The sequence below is a fragment of the Theileria annulata genome, chromosome 1, assembly GCF_000003225.4.
Source record: "Theileria annulata chromosome 1, complete sequence, *** SEQUENCING IN PROGRESS ***".
Taxonomy (NCBI): Eukaryota; Apicomplexa; class Aconoidasida; order Piroplasmida; family Theileriidae; genus Theileria; species Theileria annulata.
The window spans coordinates 1494417-1518522 of record NC_011129.2 but is presented as its reverse complement, the minus strand read 5'-3'; the positions used below and the strand labels follow the sequence as shown (position 1 = coordinate 1518522).

The 24106-nt window shown below is 25.8% G+C and overlaps 8 protein-coding genes across 8 annotated transcripts, besides 13 other annotated features; 5 read left to right on the top strand and 3 right to left on the bottom strand.

Moving 5' to 3' along the window:
* Positions 1–154: 154 nt before the first annotated feature.
* Positions 155–4060, top strand: TA20360 (Phosphoinositide 3-kinase-like protein, putative; the record flags this gene model as incomplete). The annotated part of the gene is made up of 3 exons (XM_949138.1): positions 155–254; positions 300–628; positions 662–4060. 3 exons carry the CDS (start codon positions 155–157, stop codon positions 4058–4060), a joined length of 3828 nt encoding a protein of 1275 aa, XP_954231.1.
* Positions 4061–4783: 723 nt separating this feature from the next.
* TA20355 (uncharacterized protein) lies at positions 4784–6080 on the bottom strand (the record flags this gene model as incomplete). The annotated part of the gene is made up of 4 exons (XM_949137.1): positions 4784–5152; positions 5367–5435; positions 5620–5852; positions 5945–6080. The coding sequence occupies 4 exons, from the start codon at positions 6078–6080 to the stop codon at positions 4784–4786; spliced, it is 807 nt and encodes a 268-aa protein (XP_954230.1).
* Positions 6081–6168: 88 nt separating this feature from the next.
* Positions 6169–7551, bottom strand: TA20350 (uncharacterized protein; the record flags this gene model as incomplete). The annotated part of the gene is made up of 1 exon (XM_949136.1): positions 6169–7551. One exon carries the CDS (start codon positions 7549–7551, stop codon positions 6169–6171), a length of 1383 nt encoding a protein of 460 aa, XP_954229.1.
* Positions 6175–6228: a sequence feature (4 probable transmembrane helices predicted for TA20350 by TMHMM2.0 at aa 302-324, 384-406, 416-435 and 442-459).
* Positions 6247–6306: a sequence feature (4 probable transmembrane helices predicted for TA20350 by TMHMM2.0 at aa 302-324, 384-406, 416-435 and 442-459).
* Positions 6334–6402: a sequence feature (4 probable transmembrane helices predicted for TA20350 by TMHMM2.0 at aa 302-324, 384-406, 416-435 and 442-459).
* Positions 6580–6648: a sequence feature (4 probable transmembrane helices predicted for TA20350 by TMHMM2.0 at aa 302-324, 384-406, 416-435 and 442-459).
* A 162-nt stretch (positions 7552–7713) lies between the features above and the next one.
* Positions 7714–8839, top strand: TA20345 (putative transcription initiation protein spt4-like, putatve; the record flags this gene model as incomplete). Its single annotated transcript, XM_949135.1, has 6 exons — positions 7714–7726; positions 7925–7988; positions 8021–8175; positions 8198–8340; positions 8410–8647; positions 8760–8839. 6 exons carry the CDS (start codon positions 7714–7716, stop codon positions 8837–8839), a joined length of 693 nt encoding a protein of 230 aa, XP_954228.1.
* Positions 8212–8280: a sequence feature (1 probable transmembrane helix predicted for TA20345 by TMHMM2.0 at aa 83-105).
* Positions 8840–9025: 186 nt separating the features above from the next.
* Positions 9026–15544, bottom strand: TA20340 (ATP-dependent helicase, putative; the record flags this gene model as incomplete). The annotated part of the gene is made up of 14 exons (XM_949134.1): positions 9026–9313; positions 9556–9798; positions 10029–10259; positions 10331–10460; positions 10790–11036; positions 11146–11205; positions 11404–11610; positions 11951–12188; positions 12385–12441; positions 12808–13688; positions 14025–14577; positions 14837–14949; positions 15222–15369; positions 15458–15544. The coding sequence occupies 14 exons, from the start codon at positions 15542–15544 to the stop codon at positions 9026–9028; spliced, it is 3483 nt and encodes a 1160-aa protein (XP_954227.1).
* Positions 15545–15754: 210 nt separating this feature from the next.
* TA20335 (uncharacterized protein) lies at positions 15755–18087 on the top strand (the record flags this gene model as incomplete). Its single annotated transcript, XM_949133.1, has 4 exons — positions 15755–16220; positions 16279–16330; positions 16398–16492; positions 16535–18087. The coding sequence occupies 4 exons, from the start codon at positions 15755–15757 to the stop codon at positions 18085–18087; spliced, it is 2166 nt and encodes a 721-aa protein (XP_954226.1).
* A 1516-nt stretch (positions 18088–19603) lies between these two features.
* TA20330 (choline kinase, putative) lies at positions 19604–21214 on the top strand (the record flags this gene model as incomplete). Its single annotated transcript, XM_949132.1, has 1 exon — positions 19604–21214. The coding sequence occupies one exon, from the start codon at positions 19604–19606 to the stop codon at positions 21212–21214; it is 1611 nt and encodes a 536-aa protein (XP_954225.1).
* Positions 21140–21208: a sequence feature (1 probable transmembrane helix predicted for TA20330 by TMHMM2.0 at aa 513-535).
* Positions 21215–22346: 1132 nt separating the features above from the next.
* Positions 22347–22424: a sequence feature (Signal anchor predicted for TA20325 by SignalP 2.0 HMM (Signal peptide probability 0.194, signal anchor probability 0.794) with cleavage site probability 0.099 between residues 26 and 27).
* Positions 22347–23765, top strand: TA20325 (integral membrane protein, putative; the record flags this gene model as incomplete). The annotated part of the gene is made up of 1 exon (XM_949131.1): positions 22347–23765. The coding sequence occupies one exon, from the start codon at positions 22347–22349 to the stop codon at positions 23763–23765; it is 1419 nt and encodes a 472-aa protein (XP_954224.1).
* Positions 22374–22433: a sequence feature (6 probable transmembrane helices predicted for TA20325 by TMHMM2.0 at aa 10-29, 34-56, 69-88, 93-115, 120-142 and 359-381).
* Positions 22446–22514: a sequence feature (6 probable transmembrane helices predicted for TA20325 by TMHMM2.0 at aa 10-29, 34-56, 69-88, 93-115, 120-142 and 359-381).
* Positions 22551–22610: a sequence feature (6 probable transmembrane helices predicted for TA20325 by TMHMM2.0 at aa 10-29, 34-56, 69-88, 93-115, 120-142 and 359-381).
* Positions 22623–22691: a sequence feature (6 probable transmembrane helices predicted for TA20325 by TMHMM2.0 at aa 10-29, 34-56, 69-88, 93-115, 120-142 and 359-381).
* Positions 22704–22772: a sequence feature (6 probable transmembrane helices predicted for TA20325 by TMHMM2.0 at aa 10-29, 34-56, 69-88, 93-115, 120-142 and 359-381).
* Positions 23421–23489: a sequence feature (6 probable transmembrane helices predicted for TA20325 by TMHMM2.0 at aa 10-29, 34-56, 69-88, 93-115, 120-142 and 359-381).
* Positions 23766–24106: the final 341 nt, after the last annotated feature.

Sequence of the window (24106 nt, the reverse complement as noted above, 5' to 3'; positions counted from 1 at the left end):
AAGATTCTATTTAATAGAGTAAAATTTTTTCAATTCCATTATTCACAGTTGATACCATAAATTTACACATATATTCAATATTAAACTTTGGAAATTACTAATCCTCTACTATATTATATTCTATTGGATATTATTTGGTATTAAAAATTGGTTAATGGGATATTTAGATGAATGTTGTGAAATAATAGAAAATAAGAGGATATTCCCCTTTAATAACTTTAAATATGGAAAAAATACAATAACTGTATCATTAGGTTCGATTATATTTCTATTAAAATCTATTAAAATCAATTCATTAGAACATAATTTAAGAACATGTAATATAACATTGAAATGTGGTATATATAAAAATGGATATAAAATTAGTGATATTATAACAATAGAATTAAAAAAAAATAAATTAAAGAATATTTATCTTAAAAAAATTAGAAATAATTTTAATTTCAATTGTAAATATAAATGTAAATTATTTATAAAATATTTTAAATTAACTAAAATTAAATTATTTAATAGAGTTAAATATTTTAATAGATTTAAAATATTTAATAGATTTAAAACAGTTGATAGAGTTGATAGAGTTGATAGAGTTGAAACAGTTGATAGAGATTTGAAATTAGATTTTCCTATAGTAATTAATATAAATTCATTATTAATTTTTAAGGTAAAAAATTTGAAAAAATCCTTTAAAAATCTTTATTTTTTTATTGATTTATATATTGAGAATTATTTTATTACAAATAATTATCATATTATACAATTTGATAATTATACTGATATAATATTATTATCTGAAAGTTCTAATACTATAGATAAATATGAAAATATTGAGAATATAAAGTTAAAAACATCAGTTAGTTCAGATATTAATATATCTAACAATATGGAAAACCATTGCTGTTGTTATGATAGAATTTGTTATAATCATGTGAAGAATATTTGTAATAGTATAAGAAAATTAATGAATTTGGAGCTTGACAATTTTGGAAAATCGGGAATTTTTAATTATTTACAAACTTTATATTATATTAATAATATTAATTGTATTTCATCTTGTTTAATTTCATTAATTACATTTACAATATTTAATCAACAAAGTGTGTCTACTGAGAAATTAACTACGGTAAGAAGTGTGTCTACTGAGAAATTAACTACGGTAAAAAATGTATCTAGAGTGGAAAATGTATCTACTGAGAAATTAACTACGGTAAAAAGTGTGTCTACAGTCAGACTATTATCAATTTTGAATCATAAATATAAGATTAGATTTAAATATATTTCGAAATTTCATTTGGTTAAATTTAATAAACAACAAGTTCTACATTATCAACTTTTACTCTCAAATAATCCTAAATGTACTAGTACGGTCCTTTGTCACACGGATACAGGTACTAAGGGTATTAGTAGTACTGATACTAAGGTTAGTACTAATAGTACTACAAAGGTTAATACTAATACTAATAATAGTACTAAGGATACTACTGGAACCACTGGACCAAGCACCGTTACTCAGGGAAAGGGAGCTAATTCTACAGCTATAGAGTGTACCTCCGGAAAGGGAGCTAATTCTACAGCTATGGAGTGTACCCCTGGAAAGGGAGCTAATTCTATGCCTATGGAGTGTACCCCTGGAAAGGGAGCTAATTCTATGCCTATGGAGTGTACTATGGGAAAGGGAGCTAATTCTACCCTTATGGAATGTACTAGTGAGAAAATTTTGAATGAAATTGCTGCTGTAACTAATTCTGGTGAGTCGAGTACTTTTAGTGAGGGGGTTAATACTGGAGTTACTAGTGGAGTTAATACTGAGGAAACCCCTTTTGGGGCTGGTACTAAGGATACTATTGAATCTAGTTTATGTGATATAGGTATAGAAATAATGTATAGAGGTGAAATATTATCAATAGAAAGAAAGAATATGTTTTTTATAAAAATTCCAAGAGATTTTAAAATTTTACAATTATTATATAATTCATCACTTTTAACTGTTGGAATTAATCAAAATAATATAAATTTAGAAAAAATAAATATATTAAATGAATATTATAATTTTCAACAAATTAATTCATTGGTATATAAATATTATAATCAATTGTCAAAAAGTATAAATTCAATATGTTTAATATTAAGATTTACTAATTATAATGATAAAAATCAGTATAATAAATTAATAATATATTTATCTAATTGTATTGAAACAAATGGTAAATTATGTTTAAATGTATTATTAGAATTATTGTCACCCGACTTTGTTAGATTAACTAATGAAATAAAAATTCTAATTCTCAAATTTTTAGTTAAAATTTTGACAATTAAAATTTTAAAAATATTTTTTAGACAATTTGTAATATATTTATTATACGATATTGATAATATATTGTTTAATAGAATAGTTGAATTAATTAATGGAAATAAACAACTTTCAATTAAATTTTATTATACAATTTCATCTAAATTAACTATTGATAAATATAAATATTATTTTATAAAATATATTAAATTAGTTGATGAAGAAATTTCTAAATTAATAAATTTGAATAATAAATTTTTAATATTATTTACTAAAATTGTCAAATTAATTAATAATACAAAACGTCGATGTAATTATAGAAATTATTATCTTAAATTACTTTTATCAAATGTTTCTGATGATAATTGTATAATAAAAGATAATAAAATTTTTTTTAAACAATTTATACCATTAATTACTGATACTAATTTTTACATTACTTCTATTGATTTAAATCATACATTTATATATAAATCTTGTAATTATCCATTAATTATTTATACTAATGTTATCCCCGTAACGGTGCTTGGTCACACGGATAGAAGTACAGTTGGACCTGATACTAATGTTAGTAGTACTAATAGTACTAAGGATCTTGGAGCTGTTGGAGCAAGCACCGTTACGGGGTCAGGTACTACCAATAGTACTAAGGTTAGTACTGATACTAAGGTTAATAGTACTAATACCCTAACTACTATTAATAATAATACTACTAAGGATACTATTGGAGCAAGCACCGTAACTAAGGGAAAGGGAGCTAATTTTACAGCCACCAAGTGTACTACTGAGAAAATTTTGAATGAAATTGCTGTTGTAACTAATTCTGGGGAGTCGAGTACTTTTTCTAAGGATACTAAGGATATTACTAGTAAGGATATTAAGGGTAGTGAGGGTACAGGTACTGAGGGACCTAATACTGAAGTTAATACTAAGGAAGCCCCTTTTGGGGCTGGTACTAAGGAAACTGGTGCCGTTGGACCTCACACCGTTACGGAGGAGAAAATCAAAATAATGTTAAAATGTAATAATATTAATAATGATGAATTATATGTGGAATTATTAAAAACAATTAAATTAATATTAAATAAATATAAAATAAATAATGATTTTATTATAATATATAATTTAATATCAATATTTAATAATTTGGGATATATACAATTATTAAATACTACAATAACAAATTTAAATTTTAATGAAAATGTTGATAAAAATTTTGAAAATAGTTTTATAATAATGAGTATAATGAATTATTTATTTGAAATTGGTGATCGTAATTATGAAAATATAATAATAACAAATGGTTATTTAGTTAATGTAGATTGTAATTACATGTTTAAACGTAATAAATTATTAACATTTTTAATAAAACATTTTAATATTAGTAAACATAATATATTTAATAAGTCTAAGAAGGAGTCTACAGTAGTTAAAGATAGTAGTCTTAAGGAGTTAAGTACAGTAGTTAAGGAATCTGTAACTGAGCCTAAATCAGTATTAGATACTAAAAATGAGTTTAAGAAAGAGTTTCGAAATAAATTTAAATTAATATTTAAATTATTAAGAAAACATTATAAATTAATAATAAACTTATTATATGTTTCTAATATTGATATAATTAATGTATTAATGGTTGAAGAAAGATTTTTAATATCATATACTGGAGATCAATTAGATGAAAAAATTGATGAAATAATACAATTTTCATATAATTCACATGAATATACTTTATTATTTAATTATTGGTATAAATTCACTAATCTCTTTAAATAATATATTAATTTATGTTATATATAGTAATTTGTTAATCAATATAGTTATTAAGATTCAGGTCCAGGTCCAGGCCATAGAGGTTGTTAAGGTGATTAAGGTAATAAAGGTGATAAGGTAATTCAAGTAATAAGGTATTAAGGTAATTAAGTAATTAAGGTGATTAAGGTCATTCAAGTAATTAAGGTGATTAAGGTGATTAAGGTCATACAGAGCATTCAGGTCACTCAGGCAATCCAGATCATAATGTTATTTAAAATTATTTTTACCGACTAAAATCTCATTTCATATGGAAAATTTTGTTGATTTAAAGAAAGATTCATTTAAATTATATGTATTCAAAGAATTTATGAAAATTCATAAATTAAAATTTAATATTTAATATATTACATTATCTTAAACACTCATATAATCCTAATACTATACCTAATATACCTACTGTACCCAGTACCCTAATATACTTATATGTATATACACTACTATATACTGACTAACATATACTCCTTACTATATACTCTACTATAGTACTACTATACTATATACTAGACTATTATATACCTTTAATTCTCCCAACTAACTATCTACTATATACTTAAAACCCTAATTCACGAGTTTACACTTAACTAGTTAGTAAAACCCTAAATTACGAGTATACACTACAAACATCAATATATCTACTAATAACCCTAATATATATTAATATATATTAATAATTTAGTTTTAATATTAATATTTGTTTAAATAATTTTGAATTGTTTGTTCTGAATTAATTTTCATATTATTTAATTTATTTATTAGTTCATTGAATTTTGGTTTAATTTGATTTAATTCTTTTTCATATTTATTTATTAAATCTTCAATTTCATTAATTTCATTTAATTTTTTATGTTTGATTTCATAATAACTAAAATTTCCATTTTCTATATTAATTCTTATTCTCTGAGAATTTAATTTCCCTTCAATTAAATTTCTTGTATAACTTGTTATTTCATTAAATATTTGACGTAATTCCTTTTCAAAACTTGAAAACTCTTTTAAATCATTTTCAAGTTCATCTCTCAATGGTATTTCAAATAATCCTCTCATTTTTATAATCTAATCTATAAACTCTTATAGATCTAACCATACAAATTGAATAATAGATAGAATAAACCAATAGAATAGAATTAATAGAATTAACAAATAGAGTAGTAGAATAGTAAATTAAGGTTAAATATCATTTCTTAAATCTTCTTCTTTATATTTCATTTTATATCCTTCTGGTTCTTTTAAATTTATTCCATTACTATATATTCCGTTACGGTGTTACGTTACGGTGCTTGGTCAAGCAGTAACTAAAGTACTCCCCGTAAGGGGATATAACTAACCAACTAACTAACTATGGAACTAACTACTGTATATAACTACAGTATAAAACTAACTCCCTTAACTACTCCCCTAATAACTAAATAGACCCTGGGTAAGGGATCTAATATACACTTTTACTAATAGAGGAAAGAGAGCTAAATATACACTTTTACTAACTAGGGAAAGGGAGCTAATTTTATGGGTATGAAGTGTACTAGGGAAAGGGAGCTAATTCTATGGGTATGAAGTGTAGTATGGGAAAGGGAGCTAATTCTATGGGTATGAAGTGTAGTATGGGAAAGGGAGCTAATTTTATGGGTATGAAGTGTAGTATGGGAAAGGGAGCTAATTCTATGGGTATGAAGTGTAGTATGGGAAAGGGAGCTAATTTTATGGGTATGAAGTGTACTAGGGAAAGGGAGCTTAAAAAGTGTATACCTAAATATTCCTAGGGTAGATAACTCAGTTACGGAGCTTGCTCAAGGGGTACCCCTAGATATATATAACCAACTAAGGGTATATAACTATATAACTAAGTACCCCTTTCGGGGTCGGTGTGTACAAGCACCGTAACGTACTTAAAATCATAATAAAATTGTTGTAATTGTCCAATATACATTTGATTTGATGATGTATTATTATATTTAATTAATTTATTCTCCAATAATTTTTTCATATTCTTCAATATCTAAAAAAAATATTCACCACATAGAAAATAATTAAATTACATAGAAAAATGAAGAAATTACGTAGAAAAAAAATAATTACGTAGGAAAATATAGGAAAATAATTAAAATTGTAATGATTACCTTAATGAATTGTAATTTATAAATATGATACATGAAATATGAAGTAATATTTAAAATAGTAATAAGTAGACATGGTATGAATTGTATGAAGATATTATTCCAACTCGAATTAATAACATTTGCATAATAACTCCAAATTGTATTAAAATCATTTTTTATACATAAATATGATAAATATAATCTTATATATGATGATAATCTTTTATTATATATTATTTCTTCATTTATATCTTCTGGATATTCATATAATCTATTCAATCTCTCATTATCCACTGAATTGACTGTATTGACTGAGTTGACTGGATCCACCTGATCCACCTTATTAACTGTATCCACCTTATTAACTGTATCCACAGTGTTTGATTGGATATAATAAAATTTAGGTATAATTAATATAGTTTTAAAAGTTAATAATGTAATGAAGATGATATTGAAATTAGTATTGATATGATCAATAGAAGCTAATAGACGTGAAAAAGACCAAACAGATTTGGGATTAATATAAATTTGACCTTGTTCACAACAATTTAAAACACCTTCGACAATTTTAAATAAGATGAAAATCTTCAAATTCTCCGAACTTTCATTTAAAATTCTTGATAAATTATTAAAGGTCAAATTCACTTGTTTCTGTGTATTTGCTATACTGTTTAAACATATTTTTATCTTTTTACTTAATTCTATACGTAAAGATTTTAGTTCTGTATTTGATTTGATTTCATTATAAATTTCTTCCAATTTCTTAAATTTCGCCTTCATCTCATCAAATATTTTTATTGTCATATTTTTCGGTATAAAATCTATTACATCCTTTTCTAGTTGTTGTTCCTGTTGTTGTTCCAGTAGTTGTTGATGTTGTTTGAGTTGTTGTTGTTGTAATTTTTGTTTTTCTAATTGTTCATTTTGTAATTTTTGTTGTTCCAGTAGTTGTTGTTCGAGTTGTTGGTTTTTGATGTGTTGTTGTAATTTTTCATGTTCATTAATAGTATTGTTTATAAAAGAATTATATAAATTTTTTGTAGATATATAATTATCATTTATTAATTCTTCTAATTCTTTAATATCCAAATAACCAAAATTATCCAAATTTACAACATTAGTGTCCAGATTTCCGAATTTGTTGTCTAAATTTACAAATTTATCCAAATAACCAGTTCTAGTATCCAAATTCCGAATATCTTTATTTTTTTTATTCTTATTATCAGTATTGGTATATAATTGTTGTTTAAATTGTATAGTAAAATTATGATTAGTTTTATAGAAATTTAATGGAATTTGAATTTTATCATCTAATAAAATTGATTCATCAAAATTAAATGTTACACCAATATTCTTCATTATCCAAAATTATTTCATTAATCTAATCAATAAATCTAATTTATCAATTTATTAATTACATTAATTTAATTTATCAAATAATTAATTTAATTTATTAATCTTATATTATTCCAACACCATAAATCAAATTAATATATATTTTTTTTTAATTAATTTTTAAATATGAATAATCCAGGTAATTTTATTAATTTTACATATATTTCTATATTCCCAAATGATTCCTAAATATTTACTCTACTTACCAAATGATTCCTAAATACTCTAAATTACTCTATTTCCTATATAATTACTCTATTTCCCAATCATTTACTCTATTCCTAAATAATTACTCTACTATCAAATGATTCCTTAATATTATTAAATTTGTTTATAGTGAATATATTTGATGATGAAGAAGAATTGGATATTAAGAATAATAAATATGATTTTATTCCACAGTAAATTTTTATTTATTATTATTATTTTGTAGTGGTGTTATTAGAAAACATACTGAAGGTGATAAACCAAATCCTAAACTTAGAGCTTGTATTTCATGTAGATTAATTATGTCTGAAAATCAGGTATTCCATTACGGTGCTTGCAACAGCAGCTCCGATATCACTAGCCCCCGAAAGGGGTACTTTAGTTATATACCTGTATTAGTTAGGTATTAGAGGAATAGTTATACCCTTAAGGGGCTTCTATAGTTATATACCTATAATAGTAGTACACTTCATAGCTGTAGTTAGCTCCCTTTCCAATAGTACACTCTATACCCATAGAATTAGCTCCCTTTCCAGGGGTTACTTAGTTACCTAGGAGGATTATATAGTTAGGGGACTAATAATGTTAGATAATTGTATTAATATTGTATTATAGTTTTATGAGAATGGTTGTGGTAATTGTTCATTTTTACAAATGGATGGTGATCATAGACGTATTCTTGATTGTACTAGTTCCAATTTTAATGGTTTTATTTCCATTATTGATCCACAAAAATCTTGGTCTGCTCGATACAATAATTTAAGTATCCCCGTTACGGTGCTTGTACACACCAGCCCCGAAAGGGGTTTCTTAACCCCTGAAAGGGCTTCCTTTAGTTATACAGTTATTTACAGTACTTAATTATATAATTTAGTTATACCCCTTACGGGGTAGTTAGTTATATAGACCCCCCTCCGGGGCTTATTTACTGTTTGAGCAAGCACCGTAACGGAGTTAATATTTAGATGATTTAATACCTGGATGTTATGCTATATCAGTTAATGGAACACTTCCAGAATCAATTAAAGATGAATTATTACAATAATTTATTAATTCCAACATATATACTTAATAATATACTTATTCATATACTTAATAATATATACTTAATATATTATTGTGTGAGTGTATTATAATTTACGTTTAGATAATCTCCAATAATCTTGATCTTTTTCAAATTTATTATATAAAGGTTTTATTTTTACATCTACAAAAAATATAAATTACTATTTTAATATTTTAATTTTAGTTTAATAATTTTGTTACTTGAATGTTTAAATGTATTATTAGATGATATGAACATTGTTGGTGCTAATTCTAATAACCATTTTGATTTAATTATTGTTAAATCTCTCATATATTCTTTACTTGTTAATATTAATTCATGATATAATACATATTCTGGATTTCTAATACAATTATTAATCAAATAATAAAAATAATTAGAAAAATAAGGTAAAAAAAAATAAATGTCAAAAATTGATCGGGTTAGAGGAAATAAATTTTCCTCTGTAGGTAACTATTGCTGCAGTAACTACTCATATCGAAAAAATAATTACAAAAAGTAAAATAAATATCAAAAAGGTTGCAAAAATGGTAATTAGTGGGGTAACTCCGTAAAGGTAGCTCCGTTACGGTGCTTGGTCAAACGGAATAAGGGAAGGGGTAAATATCTACAGTAAATAACTAAAGAACTAGTAGTGAAATAATTAGGGAGCCCCTTCGGGGCCTATTACTGTCTGGTGGACCTCACACCGTAACGCAATACCTTTGAAATAATGATGAAGAAGGATGTATATAAACTTTTTGTTCATCTAATAATGTACGATAAGAATCTTCATCTCTTTTAGCAGAATGATGAAAAAATCCACTACAAATACATTTTTGTATACGTTCAGTTTTATTTAAATTATCAATTTTCATTTTCTTCTTCATAAATTTATATTTATCAATTATTGATATTAATTGTTTCTTTATATCTTGTACTTTTATTAATGCTCTATACTATTTTATTATTATTTACCTTATTTTTTCGAAAATTAACTTAAAATAACTAATAATTAACTAATTAATCAAAATTATGAAAAAATAATTCAAAAAATAGGATTTTGGAAATAAATGTCAAAAATTGATCGGGTTAGAAGAAATAAATTTTCCTCGCTAAATCAATCTTGCTGCACCTACTCTACCTACTCCTTAACTAGTTAGCTAGGTTAATTAGGATAATGAATTACTTGTAGAAAATTATTATAACAATAATAATTGGAGAATTGATTATTAGACCATTGATTATATATATAAAGATAAGTTAAATGATCTCCTTCAGATTGAAAGAATTTACGTCTGGATTGATCAGCTTTTTCTCTTTTATCACTTGGACGATAAAATATATTCTGTACTGATAACATTGATATTATTGTTATTATTTCATTATAACAATCCATTTCAATCGAATATAATAATATCTAAAAAAATATAATTCAATTAATTAATAATTTAATTCAATTAATTAATAATTAGATTAATTATTGGATACTTTGGATAATGTTGGATCAATTGGAAATTGTGCCATTTTACGTCCTAAATGTGTTAATAAACCTTCATCATCTAATGCACCCAAATGATATAATATATCCAATGCATCAATTAACATTTCATTACAAGGTCTAATACAATTATTATTAAAAAATAATTAAGAAAATAGTGATTTTGGAAATAAATGTCAAAAATTGATCGGGTTAGAGGAAATAAATTTTCCTCACCCAGTAATTATTGCTGCAGTAACTACTTATATGGAAAAAATAATTACAAAAAATAAATAAATAACTAAAAGGTTGCAAAAATAGTAATTAGTGGGGTAAGCTCTGTTAAGGAGTTCCGTAACGGAGCTTGGTCAAGCGGAATAGTATAAAAAACTAAATAACCCCGTAAGGGGTATAACTACTGTATATAACTAAGGAACTAGTAGATGGTTGGTGGCCGTGTGTGCAAGCACCGTAATGCGTACTTATCCATAAAATCAAAATGTAAAAAATCATTAATACCCATAGATTTAAGTATAATAACAACATTGGTAAGATTAACACGTTGAATTTCAGGAATAGGTGTAGGAAGCATTTCTTCATGAAAAGTTTTCTCAGTATATAAACGAAAACATTTACCTGGTGCTGTACGACCAGCTCTACCAGCTCTTTGTCTAGCATTAGCTTGTGATATTGGTGTTATTATTAAACTTTCCATTCCTACAAATTTATAATCCCAAATATATAATAAATAAATTATATAATAAATAAATTATATAATAAATAATTATAAATGGTTTAAATAATTTGTATATGAATTTTATTTTACCAGTTTTAGGATTATATGATTTAATTTTACATAATCCAGGATCAATAACATATAATATTCCTATAAAACATAATTAACCAAAAAAATGAAAAAATAATTAACAAAATAGCTAATTTGGAAATAAATGTCCAAAATTGATCGGGTTAGGAGAAATAAATTTTCCTCTCTCCTCTCATTCTTGCTGCACCTAGACTACCTAATCTACTTAACTACCCTTAACTACCTAAGAACTACTACTTAACTACTTAATATTATTACCATCAATAGTAATAGAAGCTTCAGCAATATTAGTAGCTAAAATACATTTTCTAGTTCCTGGTGGTGCAGGTTGAAAGATTTGTTGTTGTTGATCTTGTGGTAATGCTGAATATACTGGAAATAATAATAATTTCGGTATATTCATATTCTTTAATTTATTTAATCTTTCTTCTAATATTTTTATACCCGTTTCTATATCTTCTTCACCTAATACAATTATTAACCAAAATTAACTTAAAATATTTGTAAAAATTAGGTAGAAAAAAATAAATGTCAAAAATTGATCGGGTTAGAGAAAATAAATTTTCCTCTCTCCTCTCAAATTGCTGCAGTAACTACTTATATGGAAAAAATAATTACAAAAAATAAATAAATAACTAAAAGGTTGCAAAAATAGTAATTAGTGGGGTAAGCTCTGTTAGGGCGTTACGGAGCTTGGTCAAGCGGAATAGTATAACTACTGGTATAACTAGGTAAATAACTAAAGAAGGCCCCTTTCAGGGGCTATGGGTTGGTGGTTGGCCGTGGACCTGACACCGTAACGTACCAGTAAGAAATAATAGAATATCACCAGGTTTTTCATTAAGATGTATATTTAATATAGTAATAAGTGAAGTTTCAAGATAATCAAATTCTTGTTCTTTAGAATGGAAAATTTCAACAGGAAAAGAACGACCAGGAATTTTAAAAATTTTCGAATTAAAAAAATATTTACTAAATTTCTCACTTTCTAATGTTGCTGATGTTACTATTAATCTAAAATCTTTTCTTTTCATACATGTCTCCTAATTCATTATTATTCTCCATATTAACACTAATTAATACTAATAGTTAATTAGTAAGATTTAAATTGTACGTCAAGAGGTATAAAATGACGAAATTAATATAAGACTGGTACCTGTCTATATAGTTTTAAATATTTTTTATTACTATATAGTCACCTTCAGTCTAATTTATATAATTATATAATTAATTAGTTACTTTAAGAAGTGAAAATAATACATCAGTTGCTATTGTTCTTTCATGTGCTTCATCCAACTAAAAATAACTTAAATTAGGTAAAAAGGAAAAAATAATTAACAAAATAGTTAATTTAAAAATAATGTTAAAAGTTGATCGGGTTGGAGAAAATAAATTTTCTTCTCTAGGTAACTATTGCTGCTGTAACTACTTATATCGAAAAAATAATTACAAATAGTAAAATAAATATCAAAGAGGTTGCAAAAATAGGAATTAGTGGGGTAGGCTAAGTTAAGGAGCTCCGTTACGGAGCTTGGTCAAACGGTACCCCGGAAGGGGTATAACTAACTACAGTAAATAACTAAAGAACTAGTAGTGAAATAATTAGGGAGCCCCTTCGGGGCCTATTACTGTCTGGTGGACCAGACACCGTAACGTAGTTACCATAATAGTAATATAATTATTTAATAAAGGATCATGTAGAATTTCTCTTAATAACATTCCATCAGTCATATATTTAATAATAGTTTTATCACTAGTAACATCACTAAATCTTATACAATAACCAACTTCATTACCAATTATACAATACATTTCATCACTTACTCTTTTTGCTATATTTATACATGATATTCTTCTAGGTTGTGTTATACCAATCATTTTTTTCTCCGTTACGGTGTCTAGTACACGACAACCACCAGTACCACCAACCCCAAAAGGGACTTCCTTAGTATTAGTACCCTTAATATCCTCAATATCCTTAGTATTATTAGTAGTATTAGTAGTAGTACACTCCGTGGCTGTAGAATTAGCTCCCTTTCCCTCCGTAACGGTGCTTGGTCCAACGGTACCCTCGTTGGTACTACTACCAGGTACAACTGTACTACCGTTAGTACCATTACTGTCTGGTGGACCAGTCACCGTAACGGGAGAAATTAATGATAAAAAATGATTATAATAATGAAATTTAGATTCATAAAGATATTGTGGTATTTGTGTAGTTTTACCACTACCAGTTTCACCAATAACAATTAATATTTGATTATGTATTATTTCATTTATTATTTCTTCTCTTAATTTATATATAGGTAAATTTTTCCTTTCTTCTAATATATTTTTATATACTCTTTTTGTACTTGCTGTAGTATGTGTATGTGTAGTATTAGTACTATGTGTAGTAGTGTGTGTACTGTGTGTATTATGTGTAGTATTATGTGTATGATGTATAGATTTAAGTTCATTTTGTATTTGTAATGAAGTAGTAATAGTTCTTTGTAATGAACCTTCAGGTTTTGCAACTAATTTTATAGGTGATAATACTATACCTAAACAATAATTAAGTAAATTTAGTAAAAAATAATTCCAAATAACACTAATTATTTAAAAATGTCCAAAATTGATCGGGTTAGAGAAAATAAATTTTCCTCACCCGGTAATTATTGCTGCAGTAACTACTTATTTGGTAAAAAATAATTACAAAAAATAAATAAATGTACTAAAAGGTTGCAAAAATGGTAGTTAGTGGGGTAGGCTCGATAAAGGAGCTCCGTTACGGAGCTTGGTCAAACGGTACCCCGTAAGGGGTATATAAATAACTACAGTAATGGTAGATAACTAACTAGTACCCCGGTAGGGGATGAGCAAGCACCGTAACGGAGTACCTGATCTTATAGTTTGTCCTTTTAAAAAATTTGGTGGATTTAAATTAATAGTAACTTCAGGTTGAATTTCTTCTTGTAATTCTAATTCAGATTTCAATTTAAATTTCTCTTCATTAGTTAAAATTCCACTTTTTAATAATTGTTGATTCTCCCAACGTTCTATATCATTTATATAACGTTTTTTATTATTCAATATATCATTTTCTTCTTCTAATTCTTCCATAACGGTGTCTGGTTCAAAGTCTCTAGAACTATCTCTAGAACGATTTATTTCTCTAGAACGACTACGTCTATCTCTATCTCTATCACGATCACGGTCTCTAGAACGACTACGTTTATGTCTATCTCTACCTCTGTCTCTTTCCTTATATCTATCATGGTCTCTATCTCTTTCTCTATATCTAGAACGGTCACGGTCACGGTCTCTAGAAAGACTACGTCTATGTTTATCTCGATCTCTATTATCTTTATCTTTATTAGATTTATAATTTTGTAATTTAATATTAGGATTTTCTTTATTAATTAATTCTTTAGCCCATTCTGATAATTCTACCTATACAGACAATCAAATTAGGAAAAAATAATTCCAAAAATTAGGATTTTAAAAATAAATGTCAAAAATTGATCGGGTTAGAGGAAAAAAATTTTCCTCGGTCCTCTCAATCTTGCTGCACCTAGACTAACTATCTCCCTAACCCTGGGAAAGGGAGCTAATTTTATGGGTATGGAGTGTACTACTGAAAGGGAGCTAAATAACTGTATAACTAGGGAAGCCCCTTTGGGGAGTAACTAGTATGTCGATAAGAATATACAGTTGGTGATGGTAATAAAAGTTCTTTACGATTTGGATTATTTTTTAATGAAAGTGCCGGAAAATTTGTTTCATCATTATTACTTTTAATTATATTATCCCATTCATCCATTTCTAAACATATTTATACTCCTTAACTACCTAATATATCTAGTGGGCTTAAGTACTATAGCTAAAAGGCCTTAACTACCTAAAATAGCCTAGTAGCCTAGTCTAAGTACTTAACTACCTCTAATACCCCTATATACCTAATATACCTATAGTACCTCTTATATACCTTATACTACCTACTAACCCTAATACCTAGAGTAACTACTTAAGACTATTGTAGACTACTTAACTACTTAAGACTAGACTACTGTAGATGACTAATTGGGTTAATTTACGTTTTGGAGGATCAAGTGTAATAATAATACGATAGAGTTGATTAATAAAATCAAAACTCATATTAGCATCATTTTCATTTAATAATTTATTAAATTCATCCAAATCTTTCGATTTTTTTGCCAAATATATTATAAATTCTGCTAACTCCTAAAAAAAAATTATTACAAAATTATTCCAATTTAAATAAATTAATTAATATAATTAGTAAATAATTAAAATTAATTGGTTATATTACGGATTGATCAATTTCAAGATAATTTTTAAGCATTTCATTAACTTTAGATATTACACTAAGTGATTGTAATTCTTCTATTCCATCCATTTTAACAAAAAATATATAAATCAAATTATTCAAATTAAAATATTTAAACTAAATTATAAATCAAAATTAAAATAGAAATTAAAATTATAAATTAAATTTATTTAAAATTAAATTAATAGTGTAATAGTGATTAAGAATCTTTAAAAAATTAATTTATATAAATAATAAAAATGAATAAAAATATTGAAAATAATAAAAATTACAATAAAAATGAATAAAAATAATAAAAATAACAATAAAAATAATAAAAATGAAGAAATTGAGGATAAAAATTTGGATAATGAAATATTATTAGAATTAATAGAAAATAAATCAATTGATGATGAAATTTTATATTTTAAATCTAATATACAAATTATTGAATCTAATACAAATAAACAATTTGATGAACAAGAAGAACAAATTGAGGAACAAATTGAGGAACAAATTGAGGAACAAATTGAGGAACAAATTGATAATTTAGAAGAAAATGATATAGAAATGGATGTTGATATGGAAGTAGAAATGGAAGATGTGGATGTTGATTTGGATGTTGATAAAATATGTTGGAGTAATAAAATTGAGTATGAACCTTGTTGTATATCTGTACATCCAAAATTTCCAAATATTCCACAAGTTGCTATTGGTACTTGTGGTGATAATTGTCATATTTATGATTTTAATAATAATACTACAAGTAAAATAATTATATTATAATGTTTTATCCCGTTACGGTGTTCTGGTACATCGGACAGTAGTACCACGAGCCCCGAAGGGGCTTAGCTATCCTAGGATTAGTTATCTACAGTAGTTCTTTAGTTATATATTTAGTAGTTAGTTATATATTTAAGTAAATAGTAGTTTGGTAATTTAGGTGCAGCAATTTTAGTACTAGTATTTTCCTCCGTAACGGAGCTTGGTCTAGTACTACTATCCTTAGTACCAGTAGCTCCCTTAGGAATAATATTAGTAGAATTTTCTTCAATTAGTTAGATTAATAATATTATATAGATAATGGATTGAAATATATATTGGGACCATTTGAAGAAACTGTTTCATGTTGTTCTTTTTCATCTTGTGGTAATTTTTTAGCATTAGGTTGTCTTAATTCTACTTTATTATTATATTCCGTTACGGTGACTGGTCCCACTAGTACTAAAGGTGCTGGTAATGAAGATACTACTACTAATACTAATACTATGAACACTACTAATACTAAGGATATTAAGGATATTACTATGGATACTATTGGAAAGGGAGCTAATGACACTTTTGATACTCCGGGAAAGGGAGCTAATTCTATGGTTACAGAGTGTACTATGGGTAATATGGATACTAAGGGAGAGGGAGTTAATACTAAGGTAGACCCTTACGGTGCTGTTGGAGAGGATACTAATACTAAGGATACTACTGGTACTAAGGAAACTATTAGTGAGGATGTTGGTGGCCGTGGACCTCGCACCGTAATGGAGGAATATAAATTAATAAAGAAATTTGATACAATGTTATTAACAATAGAATGGTTAAATATTAATAATAAAATATTATGTTGTAGTGGTGAAGGTGGTTTATTATTTATATATAATTTCTTATATAATAATATACAATTTATTAATATTTTTCATAATTCTATTATTGGTTTTGTTTTTTCTCCCATTACGGTGTCTCCCGTTACGGTGCTTGGTCAAGCTGCTACCACTTCCACTACCAATACCTCTAATACCCATACCAATACTACTCTGGGTACCATTGGACCAAGCTCCGTTACGGAGGAAAATTCTAATACCAGATTTGCTGCTCCGGGAAAGGGAGCTAATTCTACAGCCATGGAATGTACTATGGGAAAGGGAGCTAATTTTACAGCCATGGAGTGTACTAGTGAGGAAACCCCTTTCGGGGTTGGTAGTGAGGAAGTTGGTTGCCATGGTACTGACCCCGTAACGGGGGAAGAAATATATATAATATTAAATAGTAATAATAAATTATTAATTATTAATTATAATATTATTACTAATAATAATAATATTATAACCATCAACAATAATAAATTGGATGAGAATATGAAGGAGAAAATGGAAAATAATATGGAAGGTAGTGAGGAAACTGGTGGCCATGATACTGACACCGTAATGGAAGAAATAATAACAATAGAAATGAATATATATAATAAAATATGTATATATGGTACAATGAATGGTATAATAAGATTTATAAATATGAAAGGTATAATATTATCAAGTAATAATATACATAAAGATTCAATAGAAAGTATAATATATAATAAAAATACTAATATATATATATCTGGTGATTTAAAAGGATTAATATTATTTTATAATAATAATTTTAATATAATAAATAAAATTGATATAAAAATTGGAATCACAAAGATGATAGAATTGAATAATTATTATATAATTTCAACAATTGATGGATATATTTTTCTTATTAAATTTAATCAAATTATTAATAAATATAAATTACATACCAAACCAATTATTAATTTACAATTATTAAATCAATATATTATTACTATATCACAAGATAATACTATTAAAATGTAATAAATAGTAGTAGATAGTATAGTAGTAGATAGTATAGTAGTATATAGTATAGTAGTATATAGTATAGTAGTATATAGTATAGTAGTATATAGTATAGTAGTATATAGTATAGTAGTATATAGTATAGTAGTATATAGTATAGTAGTAGATAGTATGGAAGTAGATAGTATTAGATGGTAGTAGATAGTATAGTAGTAGATAGTATAGTAGTAGATAGTAGTAGATAGTAATAAATAGTAATAAATAGTAATAAATAGTAGTAGATAGAAATTTTTAATTTTTATTAGAAATTTTTAATTTAAGTAATTAATTTTTTAGATGTAATATATTTGATTAATTTGAAGATAAAAAAATTTTTAAAATAAATTAATATAATAAATTAATATTTGTTAATTAGTTTATTGGTAATTAGTAATTTTTATTGGTAATTATTGGTAATATGTTTTGTTGGTATTGATTTGTATCAAGAGTACAGTAAAAAATTTTAGTATAAATTTATTCTTCCAAAATTTTTTAATTTTAATAATTTTTTAGATAAATTTAATTTTAAGTAAATTTTAGAGGAAATTTTTTGTTAATTCTAGTGTTTTAGTAATTTTGGAAGTTCTTATTCAATTTTAGTAAATTTGGAGGAATTTTAGTAAATTTTGTACTTTTTAGTAATTTTGTTCTTTTTAAATTGTTAATTTTGTTTATTTTGTTAATTCTTCTACAGTTTTAGTAATTCTTGTTAAATTTCAGTATTCTTGTTAAATTTCAGTATTCTTGTTCAATCTTGGTGATTCCTGTACAGTTTTAGTAATTTTGTTGATTCTTCCAAATTTTTGTACAATTTAAGGAAATTTTTTAATTCTTATACAATTTTGGAAGTTTTAGTAATTCTTGTTCAATATTGTTCTTTTTAGGAAGTTTTGTTAATTTTGTGGATTCTTATTCAATTTTGTTAAATTTGGAAATTTTCGTCTTTGTTCTTCATTTTTATGAATTTATCTTCAATTTTCTGATTTTTTGTTCAATTTTAGGAAATTTATGAATTTTTAGTAATTCCGTTAATTCTTCTACTCTGAGACTCTAACTCTAACTCAGATTCAAAGTCTCTTAATCTCTAACTCTAAGGCTCAAACTCTAAGACTAAACTCTTCTACCCTTAATCTCTAAGACTCATAAGCTCTAATACTCTTAACCTCTTCTACTCTTTAACTTTAAGATTCTCAAACTCTAACTCCAAGACTCATAAGCTGTAAGACTTAATCTCTAACCCTAACTCAAATTCTAAGGCTCATAAATTCTAAGACTCTTACTCTAACTCTTACTCTAACTCTAACTCTAACTCTAAGACTCTTCTATTCTAAGACTCTTCTAAACTCAATATATAAGACTCAAACTTAAACTTTAAATCTCTTCTACTCATAACCTCTTCTACTCTAATACTCTTCTACTCTAATACTTAAACTTTAAATCTCTTCTACTCATAACCTCTTCTACTCTAACTTAAATAACTTAAATTAGATTAGAAATGAGATTAGAAATATTTGATGAAGATATATATAAGAAAATATTAGTACCAAATGCATCAAGAAATACATCGTATATAGAAAGAATAGAAGATTCCTATGAATTAAAATTATTATGTAAGAAATATGTACCATTTTGGTCTGAATTGGATCTCTCTGATATAGAAATAAATTTAATAACAATAGCATTGACAAATAAAGTTTATATGGTACGTGTAGTGAATGGAGATCCCAATTCAATATGTTTAGATAAAGTATTATTACGTATAATTGATGAAGATAAATCAATATTATATGATATTGAACATCAAAATGATGTATTTAAATTATTAAGTGAATATGGTTTCTGTCCTAAAATGATTAATAAATTTCCTGGTGGTCGTATTGAAAATTGGATTGAAGGTTTTGTATTACATTCAAATAATTTATTTAATTTATCTGTACTAACTTCTATAGCAACATTATTAGCAAAGTTACATAAAATTATTACTAAAGTTGCACCTAAGAATTGGGATCGTACACCATCATTAATTTATAAAACTGAAGAATGGATACCCAAATGTCATTATATTAATCAATACTATAATCTTAATATCAATTTATATGAAATCGATCAATTATTCTTACAATATAAATCTTTTTTAACAAAATATATTGAGTATTACACCGTTACGGTGTCTCCCGTTACGGTGCTTGGTCAAACGGCCAGTAATGGTCCAACCATGAGTAGTACTAATAGTACTAAGGATATTAGTAGTACTGAGGTTGGTACTGATAGTAGTAAGGATATTGGAGCTGTTGGAGCAAGCACCGTTACGGGGTCAGGTACTACAGACAGTAATAAAGAAAATACTAGTACTAATAACTTAACTACTACTAAGGATAGTACTGATACTAAGGTTAATAGTACTAATAGTAGTACTAAGGATATTGATACCATTGGAGCAAGCACCGTAACTGAGGGAAAGGGAGCTAATTTTACCCTTACGGAGTGTAATAGGGAAAGGGAGCTAAATAACACTTTTAGTACCTCGGGAAAGGGAGCTAATTCTATGCCTATGGAGTGTACTAGTGAGAAAATTTTGAATGAAATTGCTGTTGTAACTAATTCTAGGGAGTCGAGTACTTTTTCTAATACTGGAGTTAGTACTAGTAAGGATAGTAATAGTAAGGGGGATACTAAGGGAGTTGGTGAGGAAGTTGGTTGCCATGATACTGACCCCGTAACGAATATAGGAAGAGAATATGGTATGAAAATAGTATTTTGTCATAATGATATGCATATAAAGAATTTTATAGCAACATATGATGGATTAACATTAATAGATTTTGATTATAGTTCATTTAATTATGTTGGAGCAGATATTGGATATTTCTTTATAGAAAGTAATTTCGATTATGATTGTGATGAATATCCTTTCTTTAAACTTGATCGTTCATTAGAACTTTCTTATGAATTAAAAACTATGTTTGCTAGTGTCTATTTATCTGAATCTTTAGGTTTCAATGTATTACCTAATCATCTTAATATTATTGATCCTTTTCTTGAAACTATTGAATTATTCTCTATAGGTACACTCATCTTCTGGGCTTATTGGGGAATTATTATGTAATACAATATTCATAATTATTTTATAAGTTAAATAGTTAAATATAAGTAGATTAAGTTAATTTTAAGTTAAATTAAGTTAAATAATTAGAATTTGGTTAAATTTAGGTTAAATTTTAGTTTTAGTTAAAATTATTTGGATGTATGTATGTTTAGGAAAGGTATGAATGCTACAAATGATAAATTTGATTATATTGAATATACAAAATTAAAAATAGAATTATTTAAAGAAAAATTCCATGAATTTAAATTAAATCATCCAATACCATAATATTAAATCCAATTACCATAAAATTTCAGTTAAATCATCAAATTCCATAGATTTTAAATTAATTTTAATAAAATTTTAAATTAAAATAATTTTAATAATATTTTTTAATTTTAATTTTTTTTTTATTTATTTGTCAATTATTTAATTGCACCATTTGAAATAATTTTAATTGAATATTTTTTAATATTTTAATATTTAATTTAATTATTTTAATTTTATTTTATTTTAAATTTTAATTTGTAAATTATTTTTTTTGATAATTTTAATGTAGAAATTTTTTACACATTTTTTGGATTTTAGAGTAATATTTTGGAGTATAATTTGACAAATATTTTGACTAATATTTTGAGTAGATTTTGGAGTAGATTTGATAAGATTTTGGGGAAAAGGATTTTTTGGATTTTTAAGTAATATTTTGGCAATTTTAGAGTATAATTTGATAAGATTTTTTACACATTTTAGAAATATTTTAGAATTAATTTGACTAATATTTTGAGAAAAAGGAATTTTGTGGATTTTTAAGTAATATTTTGGAGTTAATTTGATAATTTTGGGAACGATTTTTTTGGATTTTGGACAATTAAAATTTTTTTAAAAAATGGATTTTGATAATGGATTTTGGAAATTATTAATTTAAAAAAAATAATTAATAAAGAATAATTAATGTAGAATAATTGAATAATAACTGAGAATTAGGAGAATTAGAACAATTTGAAAATGAAGATCTGATAATTACAACAATTAAAACAATTAAAACAATTAAAACAATTAAAACAATTAATGAACAATTAATTAAAATAATTAATTAAAATAATTAAAAGAATAATTAGTTAAAATAATTAGTTAGAACAATTAGTAGAAAAAAATGAGATTAAAAAGAATAAGTAGAAAATTATGTATATTTTTAATTGGTTTTAATTTATTATTACCAATACATTATTTATATTATATATCTTATAATTTTTTTTATATAAAATTATCAACAATTATTACAATAATTTCAATAATTTTAGGTTCAATGTATTTACTTATAATTTCACCAAAATATTTATTAACACATTTTAATAAACTTTTTGTTATTATTTTAAATTTTATTACATTATTTTATTATATATTATTAATTTTTTTTAAAAATTTTAAAATTATTTTCATTTTATTAATTTGTTATTCTTTTATTCTTGGATTAAATGAATCTTTTTCTATTATTATTGATCCTATTAATATACCATTTTTTTTATTAGGTTTTAATTTTTCTAATTTATTTTCTTCTTTTTTATATTACGTTACGGTGACTGGTCCACAAAATAGTAATGGAGATAATAGTACAAAGGGACCTGGTAATGGAAATACTAGTCCAAATGGACCTGGTAATACACCTACAGGTCCTAGTACTGGTCCAAATGGACCTTCTGGACCTATAGAACCCGGTACTACACCTACTAGTCCAGGTACTCCACCTGTAGAACCACCTACTGGACCTCCTAAACCACCTACTAAAGCAGTACCTTTAGTAACTAATGAACCTATAAAAAATGCTAGTATAGTACCTAATGTAGTTGGTACTGTAACTAAAAGTACTAATATAGCTACTAACAAAATGATAACCAATAAAATGGTAACTAATGGACCTGGAGCAGGACCTCAGGGACCTACGGGACCTGCAGGTCCAACAGGTCCACCAGGACCACCTGAACCAGGATCTATGGGACCTGAACCCTCACTACCTCCAGTACCTGAGCCTACAGAACCTTCTGGACCTATTGGTACTTTAAGACCTAAAAGATTTGGCCCTATGGGATTTGGATTTGGAGGATCTGATGGTCCAGGTGGACCAATAGGATTAGGTGGACCTATGGGACCTGGAGGACCTATGGGATTAGGTGGTCCAATGGGACCTGGTGCTGTTGGACCAAGCACCGTAACGGGAGACACCGTAACAATAATCTTAATAATTGGATTAATAATATCAATAATAATAATAATATTATGTATATATGTTTATGGTGGGAATGGATTATTTAATATAATTGGTATAAAAATAAAAGATTTTATTTTGGATAATTCAGAGAAGAAATTAAATGAAGAAAATGAAAAATATGAAAAATATTTAAATGATAAAATCAAACATAAAATTAAAAATTTAGAATATGAAATTATTTTAAAACCTAATCTAATACAAGATTATAATATTAAAAATATTATTAATCTTAAAAAAATTAAAAAATACAAATGTAAGTTTTCCCCGTTACGGTGCTTGCAACAGCAGCTCCCAATAACCCCTTAAAGGGTCTTCTTAGTTATATACCTATTTATACCCTTAGTTATACCTTTAGTTATATACCAGTATTTATACCATTAGTATTAGTATCCACTGAAAAAGTACCTGACTCCCCAATTTTAGTTACAACAGCAATTTCATTCAAATTTTTCTCACTAGTACACTCCATAGCTGTAGGTAGCTCCCTTTCCCAGTAGTTATTTACTTTATATTTAGCTCCCTTTCCCTAGTTATTAAAAGTGTATATTTAGCTCCCTTTCCCAGGGGTTAGTTAGTTACTGGGATTAGTTAAGGGAGTTATCTATAGGAGTTAGTTATACCTTTAGGTAGTTAGTTATGGTAGTATT